The sequence below is a fragment of the Auxenochlorella protothecoides genome (genome assembly GCF_000733215.1).
Source record: "Auxenochlorella protothecoides strain 0710 unplaced genomic scaffold scaffold55, whole genome shotgun sequence".
Lineage (NCBI taxonomy): Eukaryota > Viridiplantae > Chlorophyta > Trebouxiophyceae > Chlorellales > Chlorellaceae > Auxenochlorella > Auxenochlorella protothecoides.
In genome coordinates this window covers 92,557-114,181 of record NW_011934296.1, presented here as the reverse complement: position 1 = coordinate 114,181, position 21,625 = coordinate 92,557, and the positions used below count along the sequence as shown (strand labels likewise).

The 21,625-nt window shown below is 60.4% G+C and overlaps 7 protein-coding genes across 7 annotated transcripts in view; 4 read left to right on the top strand and 3 right to left on the bottom strand.

Annotated features, from left to right (window-relative positions):
- The window catches only part of F751_4945 (putative DNA primase large subunit), a gene marked incomplete at both ends in the record, with an annotated part of 3,518 nt that extends 2,145 nt beyond the window's left edge, over positions 1-1,373 (top strand). The window contains 4 exons of the mRNA XM_011401530.1: positions 276-524; positions 770-841; positions 969-1,097; positions 1,212-1,373. Of these exons, the coding sequence (XP_011399832.1) occupies positions 276-524; positions 770-841; positions 969-1,097; positions 1,212-1,373 (612 nt within the window). The remainder of the gene's footprint in view (positions 1-275; positions 525-769; positions 842-968; positions 1,098-1,211) is intronic.
- A 450-nt stretch (positions 1,374-1,823) lies between these two features.
- On the top strand, positions 1,824-2,799 carry F751_4944 (Histone deacetylase complex subunit SAP18; the record flags this gene model as incomplete). The annotated part of the gene is made up of 5 exons (XM_011401529.1): positions 1,824-1,886; positions 2,038-2,070; positions 2,203-2,297; positions 2,409-2,520; positions 2,698-2,799. The coding sequence occupies 5 exons, from the start codon at positions 1,824-1,826 to the stop codon at positions 2,797-2,799; spliced, it is 405 nt and encodes a 134-aa protein (XP_011399831.1).
- Positions 2,800-3,006: 207 nt separating this feature from the next.
- On the bottom strand, positions 3,007-5,635 carry F751_4943 (putative WD repeat-containing protein; the record flags this gene model as incomplete). Its single annotated transcript, XM_011401528.1, has 9 exons — positions 3,007-3,169; positions 3,352-3,515; positions 3,661-3,871; positions 4,075-4,145; positions 4,253-4,322; positions 4,504-4,664; positions 4,814-4,978; positions 5,121-5,222; positions 5,498-5,635. 9 exons carry the CDS (start codon positions 5,633-5,635, stop codon positions 3,007-3,009), a joined length of 1,245 nt encoding a protein of 414 aa, XP_011399830.1.
- Positions 5,636-10,120: 4,485 nt separating this feature from the next.
- Positions 10,121-13,481, bottom strand: F751_4942 (Arginine-tRNA ligase; the record flags this gene model as incomplete). The annotated part of the gene is made up of 8 exons (XM_011401527.1): positions 10,121-10,263; positions 10,477-10,545; positions 10,747-10,903; positions 11,179-11,311; positions 11,569-11,636; positions 11,878-12,000; positions 12,266-13,150; positions 13,293-13,481. 8 exons carry the CDS (start codon positions 13,479-13,481, stop codon positions 10,121-10,123), a joined length of 1,767 nt encoding a protein of 588 aa, XP_011399829.1.
- Positions 13,482-14,690: 1,209 nt separating this feature from the next.
- Positions 14,691-17,197, top strand: F751_4941 (Minor histocompatibility antigen H13; the record flags this gene model as incomplete). The annotated part of the gene is made up of 9 exons (XM_011401526.1): positions 14,691-14,888; positions 15,044-15,200; positions 15,259-15,389; positions 15,616-15,802; positions 16,016-16,126; positions 16,382-16,502; positions 16,643-16,767; positions 16,888-16,901; positions 17,114-17,197. The coding sequence occupies 9 exons, from the start codon at positions 14,691-14,693 to the stop codon at positions 17,195-17,197; spliced, it is 1,128 nt and encodes a 375-aa protein (XP_011399828.1).
- Positions 17,198-17,359: 162 nt separating this feature from the next.
- On the bottom strand, positions 17,360-18,529 carry F751_4940 (hypothetical protein; the record flags this gene model as incomplete). The annotated part of the gene is made up of 1 exon (XM_011401525.1): positions 17,360-18,529. The coding sequence occupies one exon, from the start codon at positions 18,527-18,529 to the stop codon at positions 17,360-17,362; it is 1,170 nt and encodes a 389-aa protein (XP_011399827.1).
- Positions 18,530-19,530: 1,001 nt separating this feature from the next.
- Positions 19,531-21,167, top strand: F751_4939 (Proteasome subunit beta type-4; the record flags this gene model as incomplete). The annotated part of the gene is made up of 6 exons (XM_011401524.1): positions 19,531-19,583; positions 19,686-19,762; positions 19,931-20,042; positions 20,265-20,375; positions 20,607-20,719; positions 20,914-21,167. 6 exons carry the CDS (start codon positions 19,531-19,533, stop codon positions 21,165-21,167), a joined length of 720 nt encoding a protein of 239 aa, XP_011399826.1.
- Positions 21,168-21,625: the final 458 nt, after the last annotated feature.

The window sequence follows — 21,625 nt, the reverse complement described above, 5'->3', positions numbered from 1 at the left end:
GGGGGGGGGGGGGGGGGGGGGGGGGGGGGGGGGGGCGAGCGAACGCTGCGCTTCCCATTTCTGCTGGGTGGCACAGCAGGTCGGAGGGCGATGTGTCCATGGTCAGGGGCGTCGCCGGTGTGGCACGCTGCAGCAGCATGCTTTGCTCTTGCGGTTTTCAACGAGCCCAGCCCGGGCCAGGTGCACTCGGTCACCACGACGTCCAGGCTGCCTATCATCGTACCACTGCCAGACCCCCTGTCCCTGCCTCCCTTTTCTCATGTTCGTGCCCCCAGGCCCTGCACGAGTCGCACCACCTCAAGCACGACGGGCGCATGCAGCTGGGCCTCTTCCTCAAGGGTATCGGGCTGCCCCTGGAGGAGGCCGTCCGCTTCTGGCGCGCCGAGATGGCCGCCACCGCGCCGGGCGAGAAGTTCGACAAGGAGTTTCTGTACAACGTGCGGCACAACTACGGGAAGGAAGGAAACCGGCGCGACTACACGCCCTACACCTGCTCCAAGATAATCGCCTCCGTGCCGGGAGTGGTGCGTGTGGTGGCGTGCCGGGGGAATGGCTTCCCCTCGTTCCAGCGTCATGGTGGGGGGAAGCCTGGGGGCAGGCACTGGGGAAGGCAGGGAGCGGAAGGGCTTGGAGCTGAGAGCCTCTCGAAGGATTTGTGCAGGGGGCACTGGCCTGGCGTCCCTGCACTGCCTTGCCACTGGCAGGCTGCTGTTGGCTGGTGCCACGCCTCACGCTCCGCTGGTGTCCCACCCCACATGATACCTTCCAGGGTCAAGTGCACGGGTGCCCCTTCAGAACGTTTGGGCCCGACGCCCTGCGATCGGCCATCAGCCGACTCCAGGTGAGCAGATGCGGTGGTGGGCAGCTGTGAGGGCCGTGCTGGTTGCCACGTGTTCCCACGCAAGTAGGATTGCGCCATGTATTTCAGCCCCGGCCATACTCATTTTCCGACCCCCTCCATCCCCCAGGTGACCCCGGCAAAGGTCGACGAGGCCTGCGCAAAGGCCAAGGCTGGCCACTTTCAGCTGGCGTGCGCTGCAGTCTGGGAAGGGAAGCATGGCTGCAGCTGCGAGACGGGGATCAACCACCCCAACCAGGTGATCATTTCGAGGGTCCGGCGGGGCACAGTAAGCTCGCATGTCCATTTGTAAGACCAGAACATACCCTGTCTGAGACTCACTGACCAACATCCTCCAATCCGCACCCTGCAGTACTTTGAGGAGAGCCAAAAGGTGCTGCATGGCGAGCAGCAGCCGGGCGGGCCGGGTCTGAGCCAGAGCCAGGGTGTCTCCACGGCAAATCCTGCGCCGGCTGGAGCGTCGCCACTCCCTGCATCTGTCCAGCCCCATACCAAGCATGCGAGAGTGGCTTGACTGGAAAGAGTCGCAGTGTAAGATGCCGGAGAATAATGCGTGTGACTGCAGGGGCAGATCCTTTCCCTTGGATACAACAATCATTTCACGCACGACAGCACGGCAGAAAGGTCCGGTCTCCAAATCGATCGCCAGCGAAGCAAGCCCAGCCCGATGTCCCCGTCCGCTCCAAGTAAATCTAACAGGTCTGCACTGAACAGCGGATAATACATATTTTGGGCGAGCCCTTCTCCACACTTGTAGACCCTTCCAGGCACAAAGCGGGAAGTGATGCGGCAGTGGAACCGGTCAGGAAGGGACTTTGGAGATCGCCGAGGCCCAAGGGATTTTGGCAGAAGGGATGGACGCCCCGGAGGAGGCTTTGATGACCGTCGGAGGGGGCCTGGAGGTCCTATGGCTGACCGCCTGGGCCCACAGAACGTGCCACTGCCGGACGCCTTGCTCCCTCCCATGCCCGCCGTGAAGTCCGCAGCCATTGCACTGCCGGCGGAGCCTCCCATCGACCGGGAAAAGGTACATCTGGCATGGGGGTGTGCAGATCCAGAAGCACGGGACATGAACATCCCTGTACTTGCAATGACGCCATTGCAGCGTGCCGCCTGCTGCTCCACTGTGGGTCCTTCACAGCATGATCCTACAATCAGACTCCTCTCTCCTGCCACAGATCTGCCCATTCCTGGTCCGCGTCTTTCCCAAGGTGCGCAGCATCAGTGACGCTTTGGGCCGGCCCACTGACGCCGAGGGGGGCATAATTGCTGCATGCATGTCGGGTGTCTGTCACACTGTCCTGCACCCAATTCACCACCCTCCCCCCCTCCTTGCCATGCAGCTTGGGGCACATCACATGCTAGAAGATTACGCGAGGAGGGGTGATGAGCCCAAGGACGAGATTCAGTTGTACACATGGACAGACGCCACCCTGAGGTGTGTGTGCGGTGGGATGCAGCTTCATGTGGCAGGTGGGGTGAACAGTGACAGGTGTTTCCATCCAACTCTACTCACCTGCCTTCTTTGTTCCACCAAAACATCAATCAGGGAGCTTTGTGACCTGGTGAAGGAGGTCCACCAAACGGCGCGAAGACCTAGCGTGCGACTTTCTTTCTCGCTTGTCTATCCAGACCGACGGGGCCGGAATGTGCTCAGACATGTGAGGCCGTGGAAAAATTCACTGAATGCTGAGATGCTAGCATGGGGCAGGATGTAGAGACAAAGAGGGGGGGTGTTTAAAGATCTGTACTGCACAAGACTCAACCTCTGGCCTGCCCATCCCCCGTCCCCACTTACCCTTTCCCATTCCACATTTCCAACCCTTCCCTCTGCCCAGGTGGGGGTGGTGCACTCGAGCAGACTCGGGGAGGACGATGTGAAAACGCTGCGCTCCATAAACTTCCAGATCGGGGACTTCCTGGATGTTGCCATCTACTGATTGATGCACTGCCTGGCCTCATCATGTAATCTTTGCACTCCGTTGTCTCACAGCGTGAGGTGCTGACCGGAGGAGGTGCTTGCATGCTTGGGGATTGGCAGAGAGTGAGAGAGGGCAGCAAGCTGGGGGGCAAGTGGGGATGCGTATCAGTACAGTTTTGTACAACAGGCCAGCAGAGGAGCAGCCAAATGGCGGTGCGGGTCGCCCTCATTCACACAGGGGGTACAAGTAGGACATACGCATTTTGTTGTACTGCAGGACAGAGGAGTAGTGTGGGTCGGCCACTGCAATGTTCAGGCAGTCGCTGCCGGGGCAGAATGCGACGCCCGCCAGCTCGCCAAAGAGATCAATGACCTGGGCCCGCTTGTAGCTGCACGGTGTGACGGCAGAGGAGTTGGCTTGTCCTGGGCACTCACTTCCCCACACAGAGATTGCGTGTTGAGAATGTAGAGTGACTTGTGTGGCACTCCCCCCCCGAGCACCGCAGTCATCTGGTGCACCCTGGTCGAGTCCTGCTGCATCCTCGTGCCTCCCTTCTCATCTACAACCGACCTGGTTGTGACGTCAAAGATGGTGACGAAATCTGCAGGTTCGGCGGCTGCCAGGAAGTTGCCGCAGTCTGAAAAGCGCAGGCTCCTCACCGCCCCCACGTTGGAGAGCAGGAGGGCGAGGCACTTGCCGGGAGCCCGAATGTCATACACCCGAGTGGTGCAGTCCTGGGAGGTGAATCAGGGCATGGCGTGATGGAAGCAGGAGTGATGGTTCGGAGCTGTGTTCATTGCCATTTGGGCAGGTGCTGCGAGGGCCCCTTGCCCTCTCCCTTGTCGCCCTGTCTGTGGGATCTCCATCACCCCTCCATACCTGGTTCCCTGTGGCCACACAGTTGCCGCCAGGATGCCAGGCAGCCGCAAAGGAAAAGTCCACGTGCCCATCTGCCAGCTTCACGGCCGGCCGAGAGGGCCCCACTCCTGGATCAAATATGAGCGCCCCTGGGTCGTCGCCCACCGAGCACAACAGGCGGCCGCCGGGCTGCGCCACAGTGGTGTTCACCGCCCAAGGCATGACATGCGTGCTGTTAGGGGGGATAGATGAGAGAGAAGGTATGTGCGCGGTGGAGGGGGGGCGCATGGTCTGTGCGCAGGTGGACCTCAGGAGAGTACGTCGTAAGTCTTGTCCCATGTAAGGATTGAGGCGCCAGGGATCGGTGCCGGGCAGAGGTGCTTCTCAAATCCCAGCTGGACCCTTCCCCTCAGGTGAAGGTTTCTCAGCTCGCACCTGACAGACTGAAAGGTCTTTGCATCCAGGCAGCGCACCCTGTTGTCGTTGTTGCTACAGATGACACTCACCTGCCGGTGCAGGGAGCAGGGGAGACAAGAAATGCACAATGGCAGACGTGAAAGAGCCCATCGGGGTACTGAGCAAACCCCTGCCCCCTCGCCCCACCGTCACGTACCTGCCCTGAGGGTGAGGGCGCGATCTCTATTGCATTGGTGATGCCGTTTTCATTGTCTGTCACCCTCTTGCTGCACAGAGACAAGTGGATTTTTGATGTGGAAGGTGGTGCTAGCGCACTGCAGCTGTGTCGCAAGGCCCAGCTTTGACATTCATAGTTGCTAGCACCCCCCAGATCAAGTGGACAGGCCACTGCCAGCCACTCGACTGCTCACATACATGAGGACTCCCCCTCGACCCCAGGAGCCGCACCTGTAGGTGAAGGTCTCCAGGGATTCCAGCCTTTTGACGACGAGCTCGCCGCCAAAGCCCCCCGCCGCCGCCATGCCGTGCTTGACACAGAGCGTGCAAACCTGGGCGGCCCCGATGCCCGGCGCTCCAGGTGCCGCGATGCCCCCGCCAATGTCCATCACCTGCGGGTGGAAAGGTGGGATTTCAAGGATCGTGGGTCGGGATTCCAAGGCAAGAACATGCAGAGATGCTTGGGTTGCGGCGTAGCGTGTGAGATCAGCGAATACTTCTCCCGGCCCACCCCCCTCAAACCCCTCCTGTCTGGACTCACTGTGCGCAGCACCCGCGTGGCGGTGCTGTAGGTGAGGACCCGATTCTCATGCACGGCATACATGTCGGTGGTTGTGGGGCACCACAGCAGGTTCCGCAACTGGAAGTGCACGATCGTGGAGTGCAGGCGCCGCCAGTTCCGGTGGAACATAAACATGTTCGTGTTCTGAGAGGGGAGGGGGGAGGGGGGAGCAGGAAGTGGGAGTGCTTGGCTGTACCTCAAATGGGACGGCAAAGTGGGACTCAGAGGCAGAATCTCGTGCATGCCCCAGGACTGACCGCTCCCGTACCAGTAGCATTGAACTCACCGATGTGGAGACCTTGACAGCCTCCATGGCCAGCCGAGACTTGGCGGTCGCCACCTCCACCTCACGGTTGAAGTAAGTGCGGTGCTGGCTCTGCCGGACTTGCTGCGAGGTGGGGGTGGCAGGTGGGTGGGACACTTATCTGGGTCAGAGCCCCAGCATGCGCGATGGGGTGTGGTGAAGTCAAAGAATGTGTGACATCCTCTTGCAACCCCACAATGATCTCCAGGTTTCAGATTCAGCATGGGCATGCAGCACAGGTGATGTCCCCTGTGTGCCTCTGGCCTACATCAGCACCTCCATCCTTCCGAGCCTATCCCGCGCCCACCACCATCACCGCAAGGAAGGACCGCCATTTTGAAATTACCGATGCCCCTTACCCTGTAATCGGCACGGGTGTAGGGAGTGGCGCTCCAGGGAATGCCCTGTGCATCACGAGCACCACTGACAACCTGGTGGGCCAGAGTATCCTGCAGTTCGCTCTCATCATCCTCAAACTCCTGCAGCGGGGGTGGCATGAGGACTGGAGCTTGTGCAAATGAGATGTTCCAGGCCAGGAGACAATTCGGATATTAGAACCATGGCATCTCAGCCGAGCGTGGGCATTCAAATGTATTCTACAAGCCCACATCCCCAGCATGCAAGCTTGCGAGAAACTCAAGATCCCCACAGGGCACTGGAAAGGTGCCCCAGTCCACCTCGAGACGAGGGCTGGCCTCCTCCTCATCCCCTGAGGAGGACCTCCAAGGGGCCTGCTCCTGGAAAACAAAGCTGCTATCCATGCCCAACACCTATTGGCGATTACATCCCATACACGATCTCATGCAGTACTGGGAGCGAACTGAGGGCGTGCTTCAGTCCAGTTGCAGTGGTCGCTTGCCCCGTGGGCCCCTCGGGGGGAGTCACCCGGAAGCACGGCTGATGGCAAACGAGACGCGATAAAAAGATTGCGAGTGCGAAGGATAATGCTCCAATATAGGCGATGAAGGCTCCATACAGCCCTCACGCTTTATGGCTCGCGTGCTGGTTTCGGAGTCATGTGAGGGGAGGGGCGGCACGTGCTCTCCTCTCTGATTCCCTCAACCGGAGTCCCAACCCAAACTGCACAGCAGTTCCTAGGGAACTGCCGGCGACGGGACCGGCTGCATCAGTGCTTCCATGGCCGTCAGCCATCGGTGGATCACGAATATGCACTATTCACCCCACAGGTGGAGCTACGAAGTGGCGGGACATTCCCTGCATCATAGGGAAAGGGAAGGTGTTAAGTCTGCTGCTGAGGCACCGTCGCATCCGTGCGATGGGAAGCTTGTAAAGGAGTCCTGCATACTTGATAATCACGCACGCATGACCCACCGCCCATCTCCCTTGGCCAGAATCACACCACGGACCACCAGCGGCCTCCTCGCCAAATAACACCCTGCAGTATGCTGGGCAACCCACCACGTCACTGCCACTGAATGGCAGGGTGTTGCCCTCTAGTCTCCACTGTCAAAGATAGCCCCAAAACATGGCAAAGCGCGCCGCATCCGCTCCCATCTTGAGAGGGGAGGCGGCAAGAGGCGGCAGACTGCTTCAGCAGGCAAATGAGGGCCAAGGTGACTTTGCACCTGGTGTGGATCCCATATTAGTAAACGACTGGATCAGCATCCAGACAGGCAGTGTATAGGAAGGGGGGTATCTGGCCCCTTTACGAGCTAAGGAGGGGGGAGGCCCCTGGGCCACCAGGGGCCCATCGGGCACGACCGATGTGTGGTGACGGGGTCTATCGCTCTGTACTCGATACTCTTACGTTCAAATGATATTAACAAATCGAAAAATGCCTTGCGATGCGTCCGCATCCCTACTGGCCACGACGGGGTCTCCCGAAGGGGCGAGAATGGCCCCCGCCGGACGGGGGCCTCTCGGATGCCCATCAAGCAATCTTGCGCATTTTAATATCTTATTTAAGCATAGATGGGCTCGAGTGGCATCTGACTGGGAGATTAGTATTGTCCCGGGTTGGCCGATCTGGGACTCCTAGAGCGCAACTTCACACCATGCGCAAAATTCCCATGAGGGGTCCACCTCCACATCCGAGGTGCATGATGCTGGTAAAATTAATTAATTTCGACTCCCACAAATTCGCATAATTAGACCACTTTGTCTCATCTCAAGCAGGAGACCTCAATGGTATGGGTGCCCGTATGCATTGTCCCCAGTTACGGGCGACACTCTCCTCATTGAGATCTCATAATGTACGGTCTAAGGAATGCAAGCCGTGGTACGTTTACGATACTTGGTGGAGAGAGAGGCCTGCTAGCGCTTCGCAATGATCAGGCGTGCCTGGCAAGCCTATTCGCCGAGCCGGTGTGGTACGGTACCCCATCCGATCTTCCCGGAATGACCCTTTGCTATCGATTCTGCGGACTCAATGGCATCAAACGTAATTTCTTGCCTTCTATTATCCAGCGAATCGCGTGAACCCGTGAATGCATGGGCAGGGGTTTCGGTAAACGCTGTGAAACCAAACCACGTCGCCTGTTCAGGGCTGACAATCGCCGTATGGAGCGCAAGTTTGGTAGCTGGCGCCCAAAGTTGCGAGAGCGGCGACTGGATCTGCATTTATACATCCTTCGCGAGCTGCACTCCATGCATGCAGGGCGGGTTTTGGAGAACAAGAAGGCTCGGCAGGGCATGGAGACCCACTGCAGGTCGGCTGCTGGGATCCTCGATGGAGACTTCCCCCCTTGCTTACCCCCTATGACGAGTCAGGTCCCATTTTCACTCCGAGTCTGAGCCATACCAGGTGAACCCTTGCGTGGTGGGTGGCTGCTCTTGCCATGACTCCTGCATGAATAAGCCATGCAAGCACAGCATGAAGGGCTGGGTACATCGTATGCCAGCCCTTCATGCTGTGCTTGCATGGCTTATTCATGCAGGAGATTCAACAGGGAGGAAATGGGGAAGGTGTCACATCACGCCATCACACTCCCCAGAACCGCTGCATTGACCAAGGCCAGACGCACGTCGCATTCTGCACGGTGTTCACATGTCGTTTTGGCTTGCTGGCAATGCTTATCGCATCCTCGGGCCCCGTGTTATCTTTCATGCCCCACACACCTGCCCAACTTGATCAAGCTCGCCGCTGTTGTGCCAGACTGCCTCTGCAGGTTCTCGCGAGGCAAGCAATATCATCAAAGTGGCACTCATTATCATAATTGACGTTTGTGTGCGTGAAAGGGCTTGAGTCTACGCTCTGGGTGGTTTCCGCCCACCAGGACTGGAGCAGGTGACGCATCTCACCTCCCCACAGCCCTTGCAACATAAGTGGCTACTGGAAATGTGTCCACGTGCTTGCCAGCTGCTTCTTGTACGGATCCACGGTGCTTGCCATGCCCCAAAGTCGTCATCCAGGCTCTGAAGTGCCCAGCTTTGCCCCTTGGGGCATTTTCTGGACACTTCCAACCCTGTTTCACCTCCGGCATGAGTGCAGCTGCCCCAGATGCAGGTCCAAAGGGACACTGGAGCCCACGAACCCACACAGACTCCACTGTCAAGGCCTTTAAAAGCTGCATTCAGTGCAAGTCTGGCTCAAAGCTCCCCAGGCCGCCCGGTCGACGCCTGGACCTGGGTTTACTCGTTTTCTGCGAGCTGGACATTGGAGGATGCAGGTTGGGCCATCCAAGGCTCGGCTGGCAGGCTGGAGGATGAGAAGGCCCCAAGAGCATATGAAAAACCGCTGCAGGTCCGCCGCAGGGATCCCGGACGGGGACATCGGCTCCCATAGCCCTCTTGGCTCATCCCTGCGCCGAGGGCGGGTCTGATCCCATCAGGAGTCAGAAGTTTACAGAGTGGACCCTTGCGTGGTGGGTGGCTGCTCTTGCCATGAATCCTGCATGAATAAGCCATGCAAGCACAGCATGAAGGGCTGGGTACATCGTATGCCAGCCCTTCATGCTGTGCTTGCATGGCTTATTCATGCAGGAGTCAAGGCAAGAGCAGCCACCCACCACGCAAGGGTCCACTCTGTAAACTTCTGACTCCTGATGGGATCAGACCCGCCCTCGGCGCAGGGATGAGCCAAGAGGGCTATGGGAGCCGATGTCCCCGTCCGGGATCCCTGCGGCGGACCTGCAGCGGTTTTTCATATGCTCTTGGGGCCTTCTCATCCTCCAGCCTGCCAGCCGAGCCTTGGATGGCCCAACCTGCATCCTCCAATGTCCAGCTCGCAGAAAACGAGTAAACCCAGGTCCAGGCGTCGACCGGGCGGCCTGGGGAGCTTTGAGCCAGACTTGCACTGAATGCAGCTTTTAAAGGCCTTGACAGTGGAGTCTGTGTGGGTTCGTGGGCTCCAGTGTCCCTTTGGACCTGCATCTGGGGCAGCTGCACTCATGCCGGAGGTGAAACAGGGTTGGAAGTGTCCAGAAAATGCCCCAAGGGGCAAAGCTGGGCACTTCAGAGCCTGGATGACGACTTTGGGGCATGGCAAGCACCGTGGATCCGTACAAGAAGCAGCTGGCAAGCACGTGGACACATTTCCAGTAGCCACTTATGTTGCAAGGGCTGTGGGGAGGTGAGATGCGTCACCTGCTCCAGTCCTGGTGGGCGGAAACCACCCAGAGCGTAGACTCAAGCCCTTTCACGCACACAAACGTCAATTATGATAATGAGTGCCACTTTGATGATATTGCTTGCCTCGCGAGAACCTGCAGAGGCAGTCTGGCACAACAGCGGCGAGCTTGATCAAGTTGGGCAGGTGTGTGGGGCATGAAAGATAACACGGGGCCCGAGGATGCGATAAGCATTGCCAGCAAGCCAAAACGACATGTGAACACCGTGCAGAATGCGACGTGCGTCTGGCCTTGGTCAATGCAGCGGTTCTGGGGAGTGTGATGGCGTGATGTGATACCTTCCCCATTTCCTCCCTGTTGAATGTGTCGCTCCTGGAATCTCCCAGGCTTGCTGACATGCCCAGGCACATGGCTGCACACTGGGGAGGGGCCTCAACAGTTCACCCCCAGTGCTCAGATACGGTACAGTGGGGTGATGCCCAGCAGGTGGAAGCACTGCCTCATCACGACGGCGGTGGCCTCGCAGAGCAGAAGGCGCGAGTCCTCCTCCTCCGTGCCGATGACCTGGCACTCCGTGTAGTACTGGTTGAATACGCCTGTATGAGTCATTGGCGCAGAACAGGGGTTGGAGCATGAGAGAGGGAGCTGACTTCTGGACATGGCGCGAGGGGTGTGGACACTGAGGATCCCCGCAGAGTGTTCCATGTCACTGCAAGAGTTTCGGATGTGGACTCCAGGATGAAGGCCCCTGCATGATCCCTACATTCTTCCCTGTCAGCACACCCACCAACGCTCCCCCTGGGTCTCACCAGACAGGTCGTACAGGTAGCTGGTGAGGCGGTTGGGGTACAGGTCTGTCAGCATCTCCTCCACGGCCTCTGCACGTATGAGGGGAAGTTCGAGTGCACAGCGTGAATGCTCACCGCCGGGCAGGAGGAGGTCGTCATGGCTAACGATGGCCATCTTCTGCAGATGAAAATCACAATCCCTGCGCCCTGCACCTCTCCCACACGGCAGCGCCTGCCGGTCGCCACAGCAGCGCATTCCCCCGTGCCAGCCCTCGCCACCAGAAAACGCACCGGAGAAGCGAGACACGTGCAGGGCCAGGGCCACTTCCAGGTCATTGCCCAGGGTGATCTTCGTGCTCTTGGCCAGCTCCGCGACGTCCTTTCCAGACTTGCGCAGGATGGCGGCGATGCGAGCGTGCGCGTACAGCAGGTAGACCGCGGTGTCTCCCTGGCAGGGCGGAGGCGAGGATTCGAGGGTGATTGACTGTGCGAGGGGTCCCTCCAGGAGCCAGCACAGGACCAACACTGGCATCATGCCATCGAGACCGAGATCAAGTCCAATGCGGGCAACCTCCCCGCATGTGCCCAGATGCCTGAGCCACCACCTTGCCCAGATCTGGCTGCACAAGTCGAGCCGTTACACCAGGCTGTGCCCTCTTCCATTCCCTCCACTCGACCTTCACTACCAGCGTGAATCATCCCCCGCCACCCCACCCTCCCTACCTGCATGCTCAGCATCTCGTTGTAGGAGAACCGGTAGTTGGTCAGCCGGTTGTTCTTCAGGTCGGCGTACTTGACGGCGCCATAGCCCATGGCCGAGGTGGCCTCCTCCAGCTCCTCCTCAGAGATGTCAGGCCTGGGATCAAGGGAGCATGTGTGGCGTGCGCTGGGGACATGGCAGCCAGGAGCTGCAAACGACTTGGCAGCTGGTGTGCATAGACTGCCCTGCTCCAGCAGATGCATTGTTGTCACAATGACAAACTGTTGCATGACTTGCTCTGTTGCCCCCTCGCATGCCCAGGCCTCACACATTCTCTGCCAAGATTCAGCCTTCACCAGCCATGATCCATTTAAAGAGTCACCAGATGCCCACTCAGCACATGGCACACACACCTGCGCTCCTTGATGGTGGTCCTGCAGCGCGCCTTGGCCTCGTCCAGCAGCTCCACCAGGCGCACCGTCTGCGAGGGAGGGAAGGGGTGGGGTGGGGGTACGATGGGTGGGTGGGTGTGATGACAAGGCGGATGCAATTGGGTGGGGAGGATGCAAGGGGGGTAAGAGGATGCCATGGGAGAGAGCTCACTTTCTCCACCTCAGGACGCGTTAGACCACAGCCGACCTGATGACCAGGTCATAAATAGGGCCCACTGGGAGCAACATCCCTGATGCATCACAGCCCTCCTCCCCTCCATCCCCACGCACATCTCCAGACCGGCTCTTGAACTTCTTCCCGTCCTCTCCCATGACGAGGCCAAAGCCGACGTGGTCGATCCGCACCTCCCGGTCCTTGGGGAAATAACCCGCCCTCCTCCCCGCCGCAAAGATCTGGGGCAGGGACGATGTGAGGGGCGGAATGCAGAGGCTGGGGTTGGGAGGCGGGAGGATGGCATTGAACTCGTGTGACACTCTGCGCCACCCCCCTTTGGGATGTTGTTGTCTGCTAAGGACCAGGGGAAACCACGACGGGCCCAGCACCACGCCTTCATTCTGACGCACCTCCCCCATTCTCCCCCACCCTGCCAGCGAAATTACCCCCCCCCCTTCCCCCCCCAACCACACACACACACACACTCTTGAAACACGCGCTCACCATCTCAAAGTGCCCCGCCTGGCCGGCGTCGGTGAGGTAAACGATCCAGTCTGCCCGTTCCTCGGTCAGGCGCTGGTGCAGGGCGGCCATGTCGGTGGAGGCATAGCCGAAGCCTCCGTCGCGCTTCTGCACGATCAGGGGCACATCCCGGCCCTCGAAGAAGACGCAGCGCGCGCCGTCCGACTCCACTGCCACGCCCTGCTCCACCAGCGCGTCCACGGTGGCCTGCAGGCGCGGGTTGTAGAAGGACTCGCCGCGCTCCTGCAGCTCCACGCCCAGGCGGTCGTAGATGCGCTGGAACTCGGCGCGCGAGGCGGCGCAGATGCGGCGCCAGACCTCCAGGTACTCGGGCCGGCCCCCCTGGAGCTGGGTCACCGCCTCGCGCGCCGCGGCCTTGAACCCCTCGTCGGCGTCGAACCGTGCCTTGGCCGCGCGGTAGAGCACCTGCAGGTCGGCCACGTCCTCGTCCTCGGCCGCCGACAGACCGCCGGGCCGCTTGTCGGCAATGTACTGTATGAGCATGCCGAACTGGGTGCCCCAGTCGCCGATGTGGTTCAGGCGCAGCACGTCCGCGCCGCAGTACTCCAGCGTGCGGCACAGGCAGTCGCCCAGGATGGTGCTCCTCAGGTGGCCCACATGCATCTCCTTGGCCACGTTGGGGCTGGAGAAGTCCACCACCACGCGCTTCCGGGCCTGGCCGCGCGGCGCCCACGACCCGATGCCGGACACCAGCATGTCGCCCACGTGGCGGCCCAGCCAGGCGCGGGACAGGCGCACATTGATGAAGCCGGGGCCGGCCAGGGTGGTGGACTCCACCAGGTCCGAGGCGGGGAGGCCGGCCACGATGGCCTCCGCCACGGCGCGTGGGTTCTTGGGCGCGCCCTCCTGCACGGCGGAAAGGGGGGAGGGGAGGCTCTGGTGTGTGTGTGTTTGGAGTGGGGCGTCTGTTCGCGGGGGGGAGGAGGTGGGGGCGGCGGATGAAGCGGCTGGGGCGGATCGGGGCCCAAAGGGAGGCAGCGCTGCTCACCTTGCCCTTGCACTTGGCGAAGAGGGCCATGGCATTGTTGCACTGGTAGTCCCCGAACTTGGGGTCGTTGGTCTGGGCCACCGACGGCTGCACCCCGGCATCAGGGAATGTGGAGGAGATGGAGGCCCCAAAGAGGCTAGTCAGCTCCTGACGGATGCTGCCGCCAGTGGAGGTGGCCAGGGTCGCCATGCCGGACGAGCGGGAGCGGCTCGGGTGGAGCGAGGGGGTGCTGGAGCCTGCGAGGTGAGGCAAGATCGAGTTGGAATACTGGGGTAATAAGCTCCATGTCCAAGCAGGTGCATCCCAGTCTTTTGCGCAAATGGGCACCTAAAAAGCGCCGGGGTGGACGAGCTCTGCACTGCGCTGCCACTTGGGAAGCTCGGGGGAGGGCTGCGATGTTCACTGCACATTGATGAGGGGCATAGGGACCACCAGGGTTAGAATATTGTATACATAGCCTTGGAGCATGGAGCACTGGCCGTGTCACCATCACGGGCGAGCCAGGAAAGAGGATGCCCTCCCCACCTGATCTACAAGTGGCCTGCCTAATGCATTGCATCCAGCCGATGAATGGGGCACGTGTTGAATGGTTGGAATTACAGCGCTTTTTGGTTCGTCTTGTTGGTGGCAGGGCGCGGAGCACGGCCACCGCGAGCCTGGTCGCCTGCCCCGCTCGTAGTTTCTTGTCACGGCGGCTGGGAGATTGTGTGCGAGAGAGGAGAGGTCCTGGTTAGCAACACTAACCAAGAGCATGAAGCTTTGGCTCTGAAAGACTGCGACAAGTCTGCTTGTCACATGTTGAAAACCCGAAAAATTGTGGTATGTTCTTATCCTAGTGCACAGGATTTGTTTGTTAAACTTGGCAATTGACTATTATTGAAAACAGGATGCTGCACCCCCTGTAAGGAAATTTTATCTCGGTGGTTGGAGGACACTCCAAAATAGTCTGGCGGCCAACAGGCTTTGTACCAACTCGTCACCAGGTCCAAGCCGCTGGGGTACGGTGTATTCTTCCTGGCATGCTTCAACAGAGGCTCATTAGTCTGCAAGAAAGAGCCATTACAGCACAATGTTTTCCTAGTACTTCCAGCTTTCGCAAGGGGTCATTGCAGATGATTGAATACCTCCTTTGCCCGAGAGATCCGCACAAGGGATTTGGGCAACATTCTGGTGCAAGATCACAACCCCTTCCCCTCCCCGATGCCGCGGGGTGCCTGCTCGACACAACATGATAGCAAGAACAACCACATTTACCTGCTGATCAGTTTCGACACAATCTCAGATACCTGATACTGTGATCCAGCGGGTACTTTGCAGATCCTGGCCTAGCCGGTGGTGATCGCGGCAAGTGCCTGCCCACCCCGAGGCCAAGACGCGTAGCGCACCCCCCTACACGACATGGCTGGAAGTGAGGAAGGACCTCTGAAGGTGCCCTGTCCAATTGGTCATGCCGTCCTGGCTGGCCTGGCGGTGGCCCCGATTTTCCTGCCGGTGCCGGTGAACTTCAACATCGTGGCCACTGCCGCGGCCACCGTTTACGTCGGCAGCAGGCGATCCGTCAAGGACAGCCCGCCACAGGACTCCATGACAAAGAGGGTGAGCTGGTGACGGGCTGCCCGGGTGCCCTGCCCTTGCCAGCATGCCCCTGTCCGATGGCCTGGTAGTCTGCATTCCTGACGCTGCTTTGTACTATGGCACTGCAAACCGCCTGAGTGGCCCCCACCCCATCCCCCCATGCCATATTTGTACAGGATGCAGCCAAGTTTCCCCTGATAGGCTCAGTCGTCCTCTTCAGTCTCTTCCTGGCATTCAAGTACCTCCCAAAGGACTGGGTGAATGCCGTGTTAGCAGGCAAGTTGGAGGTATTCCCTGTGATCAGCAAAACGGGATGCTGGGGCGCTGAACCTGGTTGGTGGAGCTCGAGCTGGTAAACTTAATGATCTTCGAAAATTTCCTGTCCCTGCAGCATACTTTGTGCTGCTGGGACTGCTGGCCCTCACAGCCACTGCGGACCCGCTCGTGGCACCCTTCCTTCCACGCAAGCTGTCTGAGACCCAGTTTCACTTCACCGTCATGAAAATTCCGGTCCTGCTCAAGGTAGGCAAATGACTGGGATTTACTGTGTTGAAAAGTTCCGAGAAACAGGGCTCCTGGCACATTGTCCAACCGCCCTCTGCCTGAGTCTCTGACACCTACTTGCCGGCTTTCCTGCATGTCATTCGCAGACGCGTCCTACCACGCCATCCTCATACATGAGCCCAAGCTCCCTCTCCATCTGTTGACGCTCCACCTCACTACCCCTCTTGTTCGATCCCCTTCACAGGAGGGTCTAGAGTTCTCGTTCAGCCCCCTGGAAATCGTCCTGTCGGCCGCCGCCGCCCTGTTCTCCGCCTGGTACCTGAAACAGCGCCACTGGTTTGCCAGCAATGTTCTGGGCCTGGCCTTCTCGCTTCAGGGTATCGAGCACTTGTCCCTGGGGTCTGTGGCCGTCGGGGTCATCCTCCTGGCAGGTAGGTGGCGTGTTTTGGGGTGGGGTTGGGCGGAGAGGGAGAGGATGTAGACTTCACACAATGGTTTCTTCTCCAGATCCTGTGGTGAAGAGTTCGCAGGTAGAAGGCCATGCAGGCACCGCGCCCCCCCCTTCCCATCGGCCAGCCGCAGAGATGCCAACGGACATCAGTCCGTCATGATCACAATCAAACTCACCCCCCAACCCCTCAAAGGTCTCTTCTTCTACGACATCTTCTGGGTGTTCTTCACCCCAGTAATGGTCTCGGTGGCCAAGAATTTTGATGCGCCCATCAAACTCCTCTTCCCTCGATTCCTTCAAGATGGTGGGCGGCGCAGGGTGTGTGTGTGTTTGGGGGGGGGAGGGTGTTAGGATTGGGGACCATTTGGGGGTTGAGATCCCCGGGGCAGATGTGTCTTTCGTTATGATGTGGTCTGCTGACGCTGCCTTGCAAGCTCCCTCTCCGCAGTCCTTGGGCCCCTTGTGACACATTCCTATGCAGAGCTTGATATTGTGGATTTCTGCCTCTTGAGAGGTCTGACCCATTGTGACTCCTCCCACCTCCCCTTCCTCACTCTAGCCGAGGGCAAGGAGCAGTTCTCCATGCTCGGACTGGGAGACATCGTCATCCCTGGGATATTCGTGGCCATCGTCCTTCGCTACGACATCGCCCATGGCCGCCAGACGCGGTTTTTCAGGAGGTGAGGAGGGCAATGATGCATACATTCGTGCCTGTCGCTGTGCTGTGCCAAGCTTTGCTGACATCCTGATATACATGTGTCGATACAAGCTCCAGCGCGGCAATTACTCACCTCACCCTCCTCACTCACTTCCATAACAGCTCCTTCCTGGGATATGTGGTGGGCTTGACGGCCACCATCATGGTCATGAATGCCTTCAAGGCAGCCCAGCCTGCCCTGCTGTACATCGTCCCCTCCGTGTTCCTCTTCACGCTCGCTGCAGCAGGTATGGCTCAACCTTGGGTATCCATGCCTGGTTGGTCTGAGGTGGCTGCTGCGCAGCCAAGGCTGTATAAAGTGTTCCTCGCACCCCTTTCCCTCACCTCCTACCCTCTGCCATTCACAGCTCTGAAGGGCAAGGTGAGCCACCTCCTGTACTGGCAGGAGGCCCGCCAAGGAGGAGGAGGAGGAGGAGAAAAAGGAGAACTGAGGCTGTTTCCAAAACGACGAGTGGAGGGACTTCCTGCACCATGGAACTCGAGCAATACTTGCCTGTCGACCGGGCGATGACTGTGGCAAGTGGGTACCTCCTGCCAAGCATTTGCATTCTGCCTGGTCATGCTGCACACCAGGGCAGTGGACGGATGTATCTCCTTCTCACCCTCCTGCAATGGGCTGCAAGGTACCTGCCGCTGCCTGGCACGCTCTTTGATTGACTACAGGATTGCTTTCCGGGTTCCCGGCGCCGCCTGCGCCCCAGTCTCAAACTTGACAAGGGAAGGTCCAGGCCTCCACAATAAAAACGGGTTCAAAGAGAAGGCCATTATTACTTGGCGAATCACCGCATGGCTCTTGGGGACACATGCAATGGCAGGCCCTCAGTGCCAGAGGGGGGCGGCCCTGCCGCGCCGCCTGCCGGGTCCGCCCCACAGAAGGCTGGCGAGGCCGACGAGCGCTGCCGTGGCCCCCGCCACAACTGCCAGGGACCCGGCGTGGGCATGTCCCCACTCCGCCCACTCCCTCAGCCAGACGTCCAGCGCCTCCGGCTGGGACGCCAGTGTCTCTGGCTCCCGCAGTGGGTCTTGGGTGGCGGCACACGACCCCTCCTTGGTGGTCCTGCGGGGATCCTCCTCGGTGGTCATGCCCACCTCTCGCCCCACCAGCCCCCCGCCGCCGGCGGCCTGCAGCGTCTCCTCAGCCAGCGGCGTCGCGGCAGCGGCGGCACCGGTGCCGCCGGCGGCGACGCCCAGCACGCCTGCCAGGGCACCGGCGAGTTCCGCCCCCGGCTTGCACTCCTCGTCCTCGAATCGGACGTTGCGCCGGCCGGAGCGCGGCGTGGCACTGCGTGAACCCCTGCCGCCGTCGAGCGATGAGGGCGCGGCGGGCGCGGCGGGCGCCTTTGAGTTCGATGCATGCTCCTCCCCAGCTCCTGCTGGCTGTTTGCCGTTTGACGTGACCCGCTCCGTCCCTGCCGTCTGCTTGACATCAGCTTCGTTGCATCCCGCCATTTGCTCGCCATTTGAATCAGCTTTGTAAGCTTCTCCGGGAACTTCCACCTTGACGGAGACTCCCTGGCCCTCTGCCTCCAGCTCCACTGCCAACTCCTGCCCGGCAGGTGCGTGAGCGACAGGGCTCGCCTCCTTCGGCGCAGACGCCAAGTCGTGCTGTGCTGGGCCATGGCTCTGTGCCGCCTGCTCGTTGCCCCTCGCTCCTTCTGCCACCACCTCTGAGGTGAGGGCCGAGGCAATGGCGTCAGAGACCAGGATGGCGGCCTCGCTCGCAGTCCCAGCGTCCACCTCTGGCGGGGCCGCCGTCTGGGGACTGACAGAGTCCCCAAGCATGTAGCTGGGGTCAGCGTAGTCGCCCGCAGAGGCCACAGAGGCCACCTCTGCCAGCCGGTCCCCGGCAGTGCCCGCTACGGAGACTGTGGATGAGCCAGGGCCCACGTCGACCGCTTCCTCGGCCAGTACCAGGGTGGGCAGGGGGGCGGGGGCCGCCTTGCAGTCGTCGCCCTGTTCGGCAGCTGCGCACGCCACTGCCTCGGTCATCTGCTCCAGGGTCAGCGTGGGGGCTTCAGGTCCGGGGGCCGACACGGGCTCACCGTTCGTGACAGCTGCAGTCGACGACGTGGCGGGGTGTGTTTCGTTCTTGGGGGCAGGGTTGTCGGGGTTGGCGGCCTCCTTCTCCCTGACTCCTGCAGCTGGATGACACGGTGAAGGACCCGTCGGAGGGTCTGCCTCGACCTCAACAGGACACAGATGTGCAGCATTGTCGACTTGAAACATTCTCGGGCCGGAGTGGGTCACAACCCCAGCGTCCTTGATGATGGGTTCGCCCTTCCCTGCCCGAGGCCCCCTCCCTCCCGGTCCATAGCCCCACCTGGAGCAGCTGCAGCAACCTGGGGGCTGCGCTTCGATCCTTTGGCCAGCTTTCCTGACCGAGCTGTTGCAGCTCGCACAGAATTCCGCTGTTTTCCCATCGGAGGGCAAAGGCGGTGAGGCCAACGAGGCGCTCCGCGGTCGACAAATACCAAACCTACTCTTTGCCCACAGCACTGGGTATCTCAACACCTTCTGGCGGAAATCCGAGACAAATCATGCAAGTAAGGAGAGTGGCGCATGCATGAGCAGATGCTCGACATCTCCCGGCGTCGTCATCAAGGTGGTGCTCTGCGTTGCGGACGCCATCCAGGCTGGCAATCAGACATGGTTGCCCACCGTTCTTGATCACGCACACAGCCGGGTCTGAACCCATCGAACTCCCCATTCAGTATTTGAGAACTGATAAAAACGGACCTGCAACCTCATCTGTATCCGCCTGTTCCTTTGTTGTGGGGCTGGGGATCACATTCCCTCCTGATCGTCTGTGCCGCTCAGGGCAGCGCTTGGCACCCCCCAGATAAATCATCATGTTGCCGAAGCCCACATCACACAGCGCAGCCATAGGCCCGGGCTGCGCTGGGCCGTCGATGGCCAATCCCAGCACAGCGGGCCTCGATCAGCCAGCGGGCCACGCCCTGCAAAGGCCTTCCTGTGGATCTGAGGCCTTTATGGTGGACCCCTCTGCCCTCGCTGCCGGTGGCGGTACGCGCAAGCACACGCAGTGAGTGTGTGTGGAGGTCGAGGGCCTGTTGAGCATCGTCAGCAGGGCTGGCTTCTACAACGCAAAAGGTTCCTCGCACACCTTGTCACCAACCGTCTCCAGGTACCCCTACGTCACGGGGACCTCGGTGCTGGGTATTACGTACAAGGATGGCATCCTGTTGGCAAGCGATACCCTTGGTGCGTGGGGTCATTGCCGGAGGGTTGGGAGGGTGATGGACGGCAGGTGTGGGGGAGGCATGGCCTTGGCTGCTGGCTGTGACAGGGTTAGCCACCCAGTGCATTCTGTTTCGAGGAGGCGCTGCAGTCAGACCCCACTGGAGCGCGTGGCAGCCTGAATCTTCACAGGTGCGTATGGGTCGACCAAACGGTACAAGTCGTTCCAGAGGCTCACCAAGGTCAACAACTGCACCGTCCTGGGAGCCGGCGGAGAGCTTTCCGACTACCAGTACATTGTCAGGTGCCGGTGGCTGTGCTTCTGAATGTGGTCTGGGGTGCAGGTTGCGACACTGCATCGGGCTCCAGGCAGGGAGCAGCCCGGTGGGCGGCTCTCGGGTTGCTTCAGCCCAGTGAATGTGGCAGCGCATGCACCACACATCCATGCCTCGCCAGTCGTCATGCACCTACCTTGCCTGTCACGTGCCCCATGAGTTTGACAGGCATGGACCCCAATCTCCTGCAGGCTGCTGGAGGAACTGGCGGATGACGACTTCTGCATGGACGACGGGCACCACATGAAGCCCGCCGAGGTATTTTCCTACCTGACGCGGGTCATCTACAACCGCCGCAACAAGTGCGAGGGGCCCACGGGAGGGGTGGGGGCGGGGTGTGCATGCCCTGCCCTGGGACTGGGTGCACTGCAGGGCACGGACCAGGGTGGCGTGAGGCACAGGATGTGGATGACACAGGCAGCCGCTGCTCTCTCCCCGCTGGGGGCGCAGGAAGGCCTGGCACATGGACTGGGTGAGCATGATGCATGGCAAGTGATGTGTTAATGCTGCACCCCATCCCGCACCATTCACAGGATGGACCCCCTGTGGAACAGTCTGGTGGTGGGCGGGTGGTACGCCGGCAAGCCCTTCCTGGGGTCCATCGGCATGATTGGGACGCACTTCACTGACAACACAGTGGCCACAGGTGGGGAGGGGGGTGAAGGGGGGGAGGGGAGTAGCTGTGCCAGAGGAGTTGGTTGCCTGTCAGGGGCAGGGGCCTGCTTGGCGCCTCCTGCTGGCCTCTCCTCAGGGTGCTGAGGGCCTTCGATTGAGGGGACAACGCATCCCATGCCGTCGCCCTCGATGCCTCAACCCGCACCCCACCCCCCTGGCTCAAAGGCTTCGGCAACCACCTGGCCCGGCCCATCCTGCGGGAGAAGCACCGGCCCGACATGAGCGAGGAGGAGGCCAGGGCGCTGCTGCGCGAGTGCCTCACCGTGTGCTACTACCGCGACAAGAACAGCATCAACCGCTTCCAGATCGCGCGGGTGTCGGCTGAGGGCGTAGACCTGGGCGAGCCCTTCGCCCTGCCCACCAACTGGGACCACGCGCTGTTCAGGGACCCTGCCGCGCACGCCGTGGGCACGTGGTGAGGAGGAAGGGGGTAAAGGAAAGCGCCGCGGGCGTGTGCTGTCGCGTGCTCTGTGTTTGGGTACGCTGGAGTGCAGCCTGAGTGTAATTGGACAGAATATCATGAGGCCTGTGCTGAGGCCGTGTGGCTGCAATGGCTGCAGCACTTCCACATGGGGTGCTGCAGGCTTCGATGGGCACCACACACCAAGCCACTGGTTGCTGCTGCGCTCCAGGGGCAGGGTCACCAACGCACTGCACAGCTGAGCAGGCCAGTCAATGCACACCAGCTCCCCAAAGTTCCGCGGATAGCAGCACACTTTCTCGACAGGGGTGACCTCTGGCGTGCCTCAAGTGAGGCTGCCTGCCTACATGCATGTTCATTGGATGCCCAGATGAGCGCAAGAATCTCGATGAGAGGCAAAAGGTTGGGATGCTTTTATGCCAGGTGGCAAGGCTTTGGCAGGGCTTCAGGCGCACC